This window comes from Eufriesea mexicana, unplaced genomic scaffold (genome assembly GCF_001483705.2).
Source record: "Eufriesea mexicana isolate 0111107269 unplaced genomic scaffold, ASM148370v2 scaffold325, whole genome shotgun sequence".
Taxonomy (NCBI): Eukaryota; Metazoa; Arthropoda; class Insecta; order Hymenoptera; family Apidae; genus Eufriesea; species Eufriesea mexicana.
In genome coordinates, this window is record NW_016908500.1 from 379,737 (window position 1) to 392,775 (window position 13,039).

Below are 13,039 nucleotides of genomic sequence, written 5' to 3' on the forward strand. Positions count from 1 at the left end.
CTACAAAAATAATTGAAGCAAAAATAAATTTCTCATATTCTCTTCAAAGTCATAATTCATAATGAAGAATATTCAGCTCATGGAGTACTTTAATAGCTACTAATTTAGTAGCTCTGTACTGATACGCACTAAAATTAGAGGATAATTAATCAGAAACTTATAAAAGATGATACAGTATAATAAATTATACTGTATTTTTTTAATAATGAAGTTTAATTAACACTTTGACTGCCACCCACTTTTTATATAGCACGCTCAGGGGGCCATGATAAAATTTCTATTATTTTTACAACACAATGATGAATTATTAAACAATATGGCAAAAAAAATTGGTACAAATTATTAATGTCTTTTGTTCAAAGTTCTACAATTATTTACATTTTTCAAATTTAAAAAAAAATGGTTAGAATAAAACAAATATGAATTTCAAAAATTAATTTCGCCGGACACTGATGACCACCATGGCACTCAACGTGTTAAAGAATGTAGATTTCATGTACATATCAGTAGTAATTTATCATGTTCATTTTCAGTACAGTTTTGTGCGATAACAACATATTGTTTAACCTGGAAATTATGCTATTTTACTTTATACTTTTTATGTCATTCCATAAGTTACGCAGGTTTTTTATGTAAGAACTAATATTTTAATTCTCTACACTCCGAGAATGATTTTTTTTCGGTCGAGTAGTGACTTCAAACAAACTTTTGCAGTGAAAAACATTATGAAATTAAAAATACTGTTTTGAAGAGAAAAGAATTAAAAGCATCTGTGAATTTCTTCATAGAGAAGTTTCACTCGCATTTTCGAAAATTGATATCTTCGTTAAATAATTAAAATTTTCTTTTATAATTGTTTCACAAGATAATTTTATAAACCAAACTTGAATAATATAGATGACGATATGCACATATGCACTTTGATCAAATGTAATTATGTTTACATTCATTGTGATCGGGTAAATAAATTATAATTAATACTAATACTATCGACTTGTAATGTCTACGTAAATACATTTTACATAAACGATATTAATTAAAGTAATATAATGAAAATAAATAAGTATAGATAATTATACTGCTATCTGAGGAAGAACCAATATTAATTTTGCGAAAAGTAGCTGTATTTTTTCAATAATTCCAAAAATAAAAAATCTCACAAGTCATTTTGGCACTTTTGGTAGTACTAATATTAACATATATATATAATAAAAAGCAATAAAAAATAGAAAAATACTTGCATTTTGAGATAAGTAACACTAAAGGGGAATGTCTGTAATTACACTAAACCGGGTCGAAAAACGCGCGCTATCAGAGGGGACTATCCCTCGAATGTTCGAGCAATTATGCTATCTAGAATACGTATCATCAATGACTCAGCTAATGATTCAGCTGAAGCACCAGACAAGAAAATTTTAAAGAAATACATTGCTAAATTTATTCAAAGGAAATGATATTAGACACAACAATATTTAAATAACTTGAAAAATATAGGTATAAGAAAAAGTATAGAAGAAAATAGAGTAAACACATGAAAATAAACGCGTGATGCTGAATTGTATCGATTTTTTAATAATATGAGAATCAACAGACTAGAGAACGTGTTCATTTTATAGATAGTAGATTTTGAAAATTTTTAGAACAATTATAAATTATTCGTACAGTTCTTAATTATTATTTTTAATATAATTTGAATAATCATAAATAGAATTATAAATCATAAAAATATAAAGGTAGAAAGGCATTAATAATTTCAAATGTATTTATAAAAAGTAACAAAATTTCGAAAATTTATATTTAATTAGCGGATGACCTATCTGTGCTTTTAGTTATTATACTTGACTTATGTAAGTCATCAGAGTAATTGTTTAACCCGAGGTCACTTATACGAGCAATATCATATTACCTGATTTTTCCTTGCAGCAATATGTAGGGGAGTATGTCCATTTTGTGAAACCAGATGAGGAGATGCTCCTTTTTCTAACAGAAGATTTGCAACATTTGGGTGATCATAGTGGCATGCCAAATGTAACGGAGAAATGTCGTTCTGAAATGCATTAGTAAACATTATATATTAATAAACATTTCATAAATTTTGTTAATAATACATAAATAACTATATTATACTTAAAATTATATTAAATTTTTTCTTAAATACATAACTAATTATAAATAACACATAAGCATAACTATTTATAGTTATTTAGAAATTTAGTATCATTTTAAATTTAACATATAATATATATTTTATAATATAAAATAAAAGAGAAATTAAAAAGTAACTTATCTTCGTGGAATATGTAAAATACAATATGTGCTCATAATTATGAAAGTAATTAACAATAAGTCATATATTATATTTCATTTTGAAATATCAAAAATTTCCCACCTAAATATTTGATAATTTTAAATATTTATTTACAACAAAGCTACAAGTTCAATCCATCAATCAACTTCTTGCTATTTTTATTTTAATATAAATGAAAGCATAAGCAGTATAAATAAGAAATTAGAAAGCAGTATAAAATAAGAAATAAAAATATTTCTTTCAGATTTTTAACTTAGGCCACGTTCATAGTGAACAGTATATATATATTAAATAAAAATATAATTGATACATACCTTTCCCTGTGCATCTAGTTTGCTATCCCTTTGCAGAAGTATGTTTGCGACGCTCATATTGCCATATTTAGCTGCGATATGTAAAGGAGTAAAACCATTTTTAGTTGTAGCCTTAAGAGAAGCATTGTTTTCCACAAGGAGAGTTGCCACCTGCATATGAAAACATTGAACTCGAATGAAAGTGTAATTCGTGCAAAAAGTTTCTCAAGCTAAAATCTACAGACACATAGTTTATATAAGATATAAAATCTTTATACTAAATGGTATAGTAAATTTAATTATTGTCGAACATATAAAAATCTATTTATAGGTATTTAAATTTGAAAAATGATTAATTCAAAGAAAAACCTGTGTGTGATGAAAATAGTTTTTTAAATAAAAATGTTAAAGAATTTTAACATCATTGCCTCTATTTTTAAACAAATATATATACTTTTTAATTGATCCTCGAGTTCAAAACGATTTAGTGTACTAGTTAGAATAATCGTGAAGGTAAAAAGGTTACCATCTTTTTGAAATTTCTTATATATTTTCAAAAAATATTTTCGAAAATTCTAATACATTTTCATAATATTTTTTTATAAAATTTGTCCGTAAATCGTAATGTGCTTTTTACTAAAATATTTTTGAAATTCCACCTATATTTTTCTAAAATATTTTCGGAATTTCTAATATATTTTTATAAGATTTCGTTCATGAACAATAATATTTGTGATACAAAATAATAGAAAATGTAATTTTAAAATCACTTGTATTATTCTTGTATTTTTGATTAATTACTATATATTGTTCCTTTCATCTTAATGATTAATTTTTAATTTTTAATTTCATAAAGTAAACAATGTAGTATTTGATTTAAAGGAATAAAGTTAATCTTCAAATATACTTAGTATCACCATGCACAGAGAAAAAGATTGTCTTCTCTCCAACTTAAAATATCTAATATAAATACTTATATTATATCGTCAAATTTTTTAAGCAATTATATTTCTGTACAATTTATATACCTGTAATATTTCAAAAGTATTGTAAAAGCTATATTGAAAGGAATAATTTCACAATATTAAATATATTGCTTACTAAATCTTTTCTGTAGACTATTTTTTAAATTATTATTATAATTTCTTAAATCTTAATGCATCATTACATCAAAATTCGTAATTAAAGTTAAAATACAAAATTACAGAATGTCTCAGATGAAGTGTTACAAATATTTTCTTGGTAATTATTAAAGATAGGCACAAAATCTGTTTTATTTTTTCATTACCTGTTACGTTCTTTTTATGCAATTAATAGGACACCATTTTTTAATACGCAATGGAGGATTGCATATTTTATACTTTTTAATGAAAATGAATTTACATAAATATTCGTATTTTTATGTAACTCTTTTAATATTTATTTAAGAAATTTTCTTATTTTACACAACATACAGAAATACGATAAAAAAAGATTAAAAGAAAATAAAAGCACAATTTTTAAATTTAAAAAAGAACCAGATGAAAAAAGCTATATTCCATGTGGAATATATTAAAATATGTCGATACACGTTCCATGATGGTTGTAGAAAATTATGAATCATTCTGTCTCGAACAGAAACTGTAAACTAGTAAATTAAACATTTTTTAATGTGCCTCCAGTGTGATATTAAAGATAATCTGTATACATGTAAACGATATTTTGAATAATTAATGAATTTTGAAGATTCAAAGCACTAAATTTAACACTCACGTTTATCTTTAAATTTTTGCTTCAAATTAATTACTCAAAAACCCCAAAATTTATATGTTATTTTATATAAGAAAATAAAAGATGTCTTTCCCTCTCTATTCAACATTTTTATGTTAAATATCCTACCATGATATGAGGAACTATACCAAATGATAAATTGATCAGAAAAAAAGTATTATTATACAACTTGTAACACTTCAATTGAGATACCCAATACATACATAGCTTACCTTCGAGATAATAGGAAGTAATCAAATTTACACAAACTATAATTACACTTTATAATATAAAAGCAGTGCAGTAAATAAACAATAATTATTAGAAATTAAATTTTCTACAAAATACCAAGTATAATTATACAAAATAATATTTGGCTGGTGAAATTTACATAAGCAGAGATATAAAAGAATATCAAATGATTTCAAATTGATGAACAAATGATCAATGGTGCGAAATTGCTATGTAATAGGAAGGGGATTTCTCGACTTCTTACCTTATAAAACTCATTTTACAGGTGCATCTAAATATAATAGGATGAAAATTATGAGATGAGGTGATTAATTTCTAAAACTTTAATAACAACGTACGTAATATAACATTGAAATAAGGCAACATAAAAAATAATACGATGAAAAATTTTATTAAAATTCAGTACAGATAAATAACTTAACATAAAATATAATAAGTATAAACAAAACATAATTAACAAGATATGAAACGAAATGTAAATGATAAAGAGGAAAATATATAACAAGAGAAAATAAGAATTTTTTTTAAATTACAGAAACTATATAAAATATTCACGATATCTTGTCCAAAATAAATATAATCTACTTTGCGTGCTGATGTATTCCGCTATTTTTGAAATTTCTTTGTACATTACCTCCTCTTGTCCTTCCTTCGCTGCGATATGCAATGCTGTGTACATATCTTTCGTAGTAGTGTCGACTGCTGCACCATGTTGCAGAAGTAACATAACAATATCAATATTTCCTAATCGCGATGCAATATGCAGAGGTGTTTGTTGTTCCTAAAAAGAAATCGCAATAATTACCATCTTACTTAAATACATTAATAATTCTATAATAAACCAACAATTATTACAATAAACTAACAACGCAATGCGTATGTATTTTGAAAATAAACAAAATAGAGATAATACAAACATAGGAAACAGAATGAGACTGGTTAATGGTGTGTGCGGAACATTTAATAGCAATGAATGCGTGAGTGATCATTTGTATGTATCGTTTTATTATAAAGTGCATTTCTTCCAAAATGTTAAGAAAACCTGATAACGTCACGAAAAAACTGTTGTTTCAAGCAATATTCATTGTTTACTTACCCTTGCCCGAGCATCAACTTTGGCTCCATTTCGCAATAAAATTCGAATAATGTCTGTCTGATTAGCTCTAGCTGCCAGATGTAAAGGTGTTTCACCCCTAACAGTTGGCACATCAGGATTGGCTTCGTGTTGCAGTAGGAATATCACGATATTCATACATCCCATAAAACTGGCCACATGTAATGGAGTCAGTCCAGACTGTAAAATATATGTATTTTCTATTAACATTTTTGGTACCATGACTCCACACTTCCGAACGAATACTTTCTTCCTCCAAATATTTTGCTATACATATATAATATGAACATAGAATACATAGAAATGATCATCTGTATTGATCATGCCAGTATTAATAGCCGTTAACCAGTCTTTTAATAACCAAGGAATTTTTTTTAAAAATGCTCTAAAACAAACCTGTTTTATTTCTTTTTAATATCGTGTTTCTTTAAAGTAGTTTGATTTTCATTGTTTCTATTATGGACATGTATTTATAAATACCGTGACGTAGTAACTGAAGAACACTTTTTATTCGGTTTTTGACTCGAATACTAAAAAGATCATAAATAAATATCTCCTTCAGAATCAGCCAATATCAATTTACATTTCTTGCAAGCCGCATTGATTTAATTTAAATTAATTTCATTTGTCTCTGCTTTCATAAATCCATAACTGTTACGTTTCATGGTAAAATAGTTAAAAACATTAGTTATTCAATTTTGTAATACGATCAAAAGATATGAAATAATTGTATCAAAATTGACATTGTCCATTTAATTTTCACGAAGTTTTACTTTATATATACATACAATATTCCATTTTATTTTAATAATATCCGATTCTTTCATCAAATTCTACTGGGAAATATTATTATTATTATTATTATTATTAAGATAAATCGTTGATTAAACTTTCGTATATAACAATTTGTCTACCAATAGTTCTTGGTTTCATAAATTAATTAAAATACTGTATTATTATTTCCCATTTTGAATTAAACGAAAACATAATTTATTTAAATGAGAAGTTCGGGATTAAAACCAATGATAAACGTATGAATAATTTAAAAGAAAAGTGAAAATGAAAATGGAAAAAGAAGCTATTCTCAGCGAGTAAATAAGATTTATAAGCAATAATTAACATGTACCAGAAGTCCTTAAGAGTAATTACCTCGGTGGTAGATTCGATCGATGCTCCGTGTTTTAATAGGAGCTCGACGACTTTTATTCGATTCTTTTTGCAAGCAATATGCAGCGGTGTGAAGCCATTTAAAGCGCGTGCATTCGGATCAGCTTTTCGGTCCAGAAGTAGCTTTGCAACTCTGACATGCCCGCAGTGTGCGGCAACATGAAGAGACGTTAAATAATCGATCGTAACTTCGTCAACTGGCGCTCGATGATATAATAATACCCTTGCTGCATCCACATGATCTCCTTGCGATGCCATGTGCAGTGGTGCAAGACCATTCTGAGAAATATAATCGACGCGTTTATTAACAGAATCGATATGTCGATTTATTTACATATACAATTGTAGTATTCTCATAGGGGTTAAGGTAACTTTCTATCTATACCGTTAATATTGGTAATAAAACAATTAATGTCTTACGCACTTTCGTCCGTGCACTGATAGGTGCAGAATCTTCGAGAAGTGTAGTGATCACTTGTTCATGACCAGATCTTGCTGCACAATGTAAAGGTGTTAAACCATCCCTAGTTTTAGCATCGATTTGCGCAGAATTTTCTAATAATACTTTGACCATGTTGTTTTTACCCCACTTCGCCGCTACATGTAAAGGGCTTATATTGTGCTGATGAAGAAAATTGTATATATCAATACATATTTATAACAGTTTGTACTGATATGAACTTTTTTGTACCTTCGCTAAATAATTCACGTCAGCGCCACGTTTTATTAATAAACGTGCTATCTCTTCGTTTCCATAATGAGCGGCGATATGTAGCGGTGTAAAACCACTTTTCGATGTAACATCAGGTTTATGATCATTCTAAAGCAGTAAATAAGAAACAAATATATTTTAATACCTCAACATATGTTATACCTTCGATATGAAATATGATAATTATAATAATACTGAGATTTTTTTCTATTATTTACCTGCAATAGCAGATCAGCAGCTTTACAGTCATCTTTCTTAGCCGCAATATGAAGTGCTGGTAGTCTAACTTTTCCCTTAGAATCATTTTCTAAAAGAACGCTGACAACTTTATCGTGTCCCTGTTGCATTGCTACGGCAAGAGGTGTAAATCCGTCCTAAAAATGATTTTATTTTTTATTACGTAAATGATTCCAAGCGTGAAACATGCAACAAATACAAAATCGTTCTGAATAATAAATATAACGATTACGTAATTCAAACGATTGTAGATATTCACCTCTGTAGCAAGACTTTGATTAGCTCCATTACTGAGCAACAACTTAACGACTTGATCGTGGTTTTCTTGGGCGGCCATGTATAAAGGTGTAAAACCATTTTGAGACTGAATATTAACCGCAGCACCATATTGAATTAGAATATTTACTATTTCCGCTTGGCCGGCTAAAATTATATCATAAATCTCGTTCAATAATAGTATTTTATTAATAATCTGTTAATAATTATTTATAAATGAATTATTAATAAATTGCAATTTAATTTACCTTATAATAAATAAACTACTAATCATTTGATCATAAATAGACCGTTTATTAATAAATTCATAGAAAATCTTATTTACCGAGCGAAGCTATGTGCAGCGCAGTGTTTCCTTTCTTTGTAGCTGCATCCACCTTAGCACCCCTTTTTAACAATTCTGTTACTATTTCAACATGGCCATCTTTCGATGCTAAATGTAAAGCATTTAAACCATTCTGAAATATGAAACGTAACATAAATTCATCGGCGAGTAGAACGTATTTCATTTGATAAATCAGTTAAGCTTAATAATTATAAAAATGAATAAATCGTGTTGGTTCTTACCGAATTAGCTGTATTAATATCTAAGTCGGTATCGAGGAATTCGATCACTTTTTCGAGGTTCCCGGACCGAGCAGCACGAAGAAATGCTGTCGTGTCGTCAGCCTAAATGGAAAATAATTAAACATGATATTAATATTTATTTTATTATTTTAATTAAAATTGCGACTATATATTTGCATTATTATTTGTATTTTATATTCATAATTTATATTATTCATTTATACTATCATATTATTTCATCGATTATAGTAAATTATAAATATTGAATCAGTCTTAAATCCAAATGTAGAAAAATAATCATCAAGTATTCCACAAATTTTTGTTCATATTCTTTCCTTCTTTGCTCATCGTCATTAATGATTTATATGCACTTGTGAAAGAATATCTTTTTCTAAAAATCCATAGAATATTAACAGAAAATGGAATCATAGTATAGACTGACATAATTATACTTAATATAAAAATAATCAAATGTAAAGTTCATATTTGAAATTTTAATAGTTTATTTAAAATCGTCACTGATAGATCTTTATTTAATATTAGCCTATTTAATGGGATTAATTAATTAACTGTAATTCATGTTTTTTTGTTATAATACAAAATATTTTTCTAAGTACTTTAATTTCTCGATTTTCTAATACGAATACGTTTATCAAGTATTTTACAATGTTATAATAATAATAATATAGCAAAGTTTTCCTTAAATGCTTTTAACGCTTATGGCTCAGCTGTAAAATTAAGATTTTATCTGTACACCACTTAATGCCTGTATAATTCCTTGATAATATTGAATTTCCAACTAGTTTCAAACAGTAATCCACGCAAAAGTGGAAAGGAAAAACAAATTGGAAACAAAACTGGATAAATCAAGAAACAATTGAATTAACAATTGAAAAGTTTCAGGAAAATGTACTTATAATATGTAAATATATTTATATAAAAGCTACTTTAACAATAATTCTTAATTATTTTATATTATGATTATAATAATTTAATCATTAGGAATTTTGGTTTTTATCGATAATAGATAACGTTTGTAAAATAAATGTTACTATAAGGTTGAAGTACCTTAATAATTATTAATTATACTTTTAACAATTATTTCTCTACTATATTACAATAAATGAAACGAAACTTAAATTTTAATTAATTTTTTTTTTATTTAGCTAAATATTGTAGAATGAATATATGGGAAAATACTTTAAAACTTTCCAAAAAAATTACATAATATCGTATATATACATATATAACTGAAATTATTCAAAAGAAAGAATCACAGAAACTTAAATAGCTTAATTTGATTAAACTTTAGCCTTAATAATTAAATTTTATGTGATAGAATAACGAAAGGAAAAAAAATTACAGCATTTAAAAATAAATGTAGTATGTTCTAGAATAATTAATTTCTAGTACAATAACTATAACTATAATTATTAGTATAATAATTATAAGTAATCATTAGTACTATAATTCATTGTTACTACAACATAGCTAATTGGTAACACAATAACTACTACAACAACAGCCAATATAGCAGAATTAATGCTTATAATGTAATTATCAGTTATGAAATACTGTCCAGTATCAAGACATTCTCCTACCATCTGCAAATTTTTTTAATTATATCATCAAAGGAACAATATCCTGGTAAATACAAATTTTAATTTAAAATAGTCATAGATCATTATTTAAAAACATGTATAGTATACATGTATAAATTAAAAAATTGCTGTAACGTGTGATGTATGTACATATTTTTATTCAATGCAGTATGCAGTATTCAATGCTATAATAAGTAAAAAAGTATCACCTGCAAAATCATATAAATATGAATATTACCGTATTGCGGTAGAAACAATAGACATCATCAAATTCCTAAAACAATCCAACCTAATTATCTAAAATGGTAAATAGTACGCAATCGCTAATAACCATAAAGTTGATGCTACTCCAAAACTTGAAAAAAAAAATTGTATTAACACAAAATTTGCATTTAACATTATTATGCTAGATATAATGTAGTAGTAACATTTTTGTACATTTAACGAATGTTCGTAACATAGAATAATATGTTCATGCTACAAATACGTTGAAAAGCTTATTACAAATATATTTCAAAGCTTTTAACCCTTTGCTCATTCATAGAAATTCGAAACGCGACATTATTCTCGATCCAGACTGCTCGATCCAGGTAATGCAATTGGTCACATTATATGCCATAATTTGACCATGACCTTTATCCTATCAACAGCTTTGATTTGCATTCTGTTTGATAAATTTTGCCAGTTAAGTTATTTACGGCTAGTTACACTTGACTCGATTATCCCCAGATTAATATCTGCAGAACTATGACCACACGGCAACAACCGGCTTATAAAACGTCTACCTCTGCCGTATGTACTGTATGTATATCTTGCTTACAATCATCCCCTCCCACGACTTCTTTTTACTTTATCAATGGTTATCAGACAGAATGCTAAAGTTACTTTTGTCTCACTGCATTTAGTCCTAGGGCAAAGAAAATTGGTAAAATAACGAGAAGTACCACTTAGATACTCGATTTAGCCTAACTTTCTATCAACGAAATAGATTGAATTGTTTTAATGTATCACAGAAAGTTCACACCCTTCGATCAGTGGAGAGAGGAAAAAATACCGGCGACATTCCGGCACCTCCTACTACGCAAAATATATAGAATCATACCTGGCTCGTACTATCCGTAACCATTGTGCTTTATGAGAGACTAGGCACTGTCTTCCTAATTCTTTCACTTGTCCAGCAATTGCCGGACACGAAGGTTCTTTTTCTCGTCACGCGTTAAATCACCATTCATGCACTCCTGGGGTAACGCTAAAGGTGAATAGGAATATAGGAGCCGCCCCGTATGCCAAACTAAGGCGCAGAATCGAGCGGCAACGATTACGGGAAAAACAGGGGTTGCATCGTTGCCTTTCTCACCCCTTGTTATACCTGTCCTTGTTTTTCTCCCACCAACTCATGCGGTGTATCGGTCGTCGTCACCGGTCTGCGCATGCGCCTATCAAACCTGATCATACATACACCTACGCATACGCATACATCTCCTCTCTCTCTCTCTCTTTCCCACAGGCCCTCTGGAGGTAGAGCAGAGTAGGAGAATTAGCCAGGTTTCACAACGTGCGAATTATCGGAGGAACAAATGTTACCACGAATACCTATCGCAATACAATTTCGTGTTAGGTTAACAACAAACCGAGTGAAATATAAGAGAAATGTTTAACGGATTGTTCGTTTTGTATTGATTTATATTCAGATAAGTGTAGTTATGTTTGGTTAAATACTTCTAGACGGTATAAAATTGCAAATCAGTAGTTTGCAATGATTTAATTAAATCGCGTTCTGAAAATGGAACGAAAGATAAAAGTAAGAAGTTTTTTCTATAGTATGTTATAGGTATATATAATATGACATAATATTATGATGAAAGAAGAATAAAATGTTAGAGAGATATTACGCATGCGCAATATTCAAATAAAATCAGAAACGACTATGACGAATAGCGTTCTCTTACTTTTAGATAATTTAATAATTTAGTTATAAATTAAAATGAAATAGATGTTTGCGAAAAATATGACGTACTGAATAATCATAAAATTTATGAGCATAATATTGCAACTATATTTTTAAATTTTTTCATAGTTCAATATTTAATTTTATTCGTTTAACTAATGTGATATTGAATCTTTTGCTGATGACAAGTTACATACATTTTATGAAATGAGTACCGTACTGTAATAAATAGGACAAACATGAATTGTCTAACATTTTGAAAATATAATTTCAATCCCTTTATTATTTTATTAATTCTATACTATCGACTTTTTAATAATAATTTCATATTACTAAGTTATTAAAAATCTTCAATTAATAATAATATCGCATTTCTATGCTTATTTTAGAATCTTTTTTTTAATAATAATCTCGTATTCCTAAATTGTTAAAAATCTATTTATGCTAATAATTTTGAATCTTTAAATTATATAAAATCCATTTTAGATAATAATCTTTTATTTCATGATTATTCAAAATTCTTTTTCAATAATAATCTCATATTTTTGCAACCTTTACCATCAACACTTAATTTACATTTCAACATATGTTTATTTCTGAAATCTAATATAATTTCCCATTATGCTGATAGAAGGAATAAATAAAATTTCTTTGGTTTTTCACGGTATTATATGCATTTCATGTTGCAGAAAAATACATATATATACATATATATAAATAAATTATATATAGATATAACTATATATACATTATACATATATATTTTATTATATATATAATATACATTTACATATATATTATATATATAATTGCAA

General features: G+C 27.3%; 1 protein-coding gene across 4 annotated transcripts in view; it reads right to left on the bottom strand.

Annotated features, from left to right (window-relative positions):
• Positions 1 to 13,039, bottom strand: part of LOC108556159 (ankyrin-3-like) — a 48,658-nt gene that overhangs the window by 34,591 nt on the left and 1,028 nt on the right. For all 4 annotated transcript variants that reach the window (XR_001890807.1, XM_017912130.1, XM_017912128.1 and 1 more), the window contains exons 2-12: positions 8,676 to 8,777; positions 8,434 to 8,566; positions 8,092 to 8,255; positions 7,814 to 7,969; positions 7,575 to 7,703; positions 7,308 to 7,505; positions 6,866 to 7,162; positions 5,699 to 5,896; positions 5,237 to 5,383; positions 2,623 to 2,772; positions 1,907 to 2,047 (exon numbers count right to left, since the gene is read on the bottom strand). Coding sequence is in view for 3 of the 4 variants with exons in the window: in XM_017912130.1 (XP_017767619.1) it covers positions 1,907 to 2,047; positions 2,623 to 2,772; positions 5,237 to 5,383; positions 5,699 to 5,896; positions 6,866 to 7,162; positions 7,308 to 7,505; positions 7,575 to 7,703; positions 7,814 to 7,969; positions 8,092 to 8,255; positions 8,434 to 8,566; positions 8,676 to 8,777 (1,815 nt within the window). In the remaining variant the exon portion in view is untranslated. The remainder of the gene's footprint in view (positions 1 to 1,906; positions 2,048 to 2,622; positions 2,773 to 5,236; positions 5,384 to 5,698; positions 5,897 to 6,865; positions 7,163 to 7,307; positions 7,506 to 7,574; positions 7,704 to 7,813; positions 7,970 to 8,091; positions 8,256 to 8,433; positions 8,567 to 8,675; positions 8,778 to 13,039) is intronic.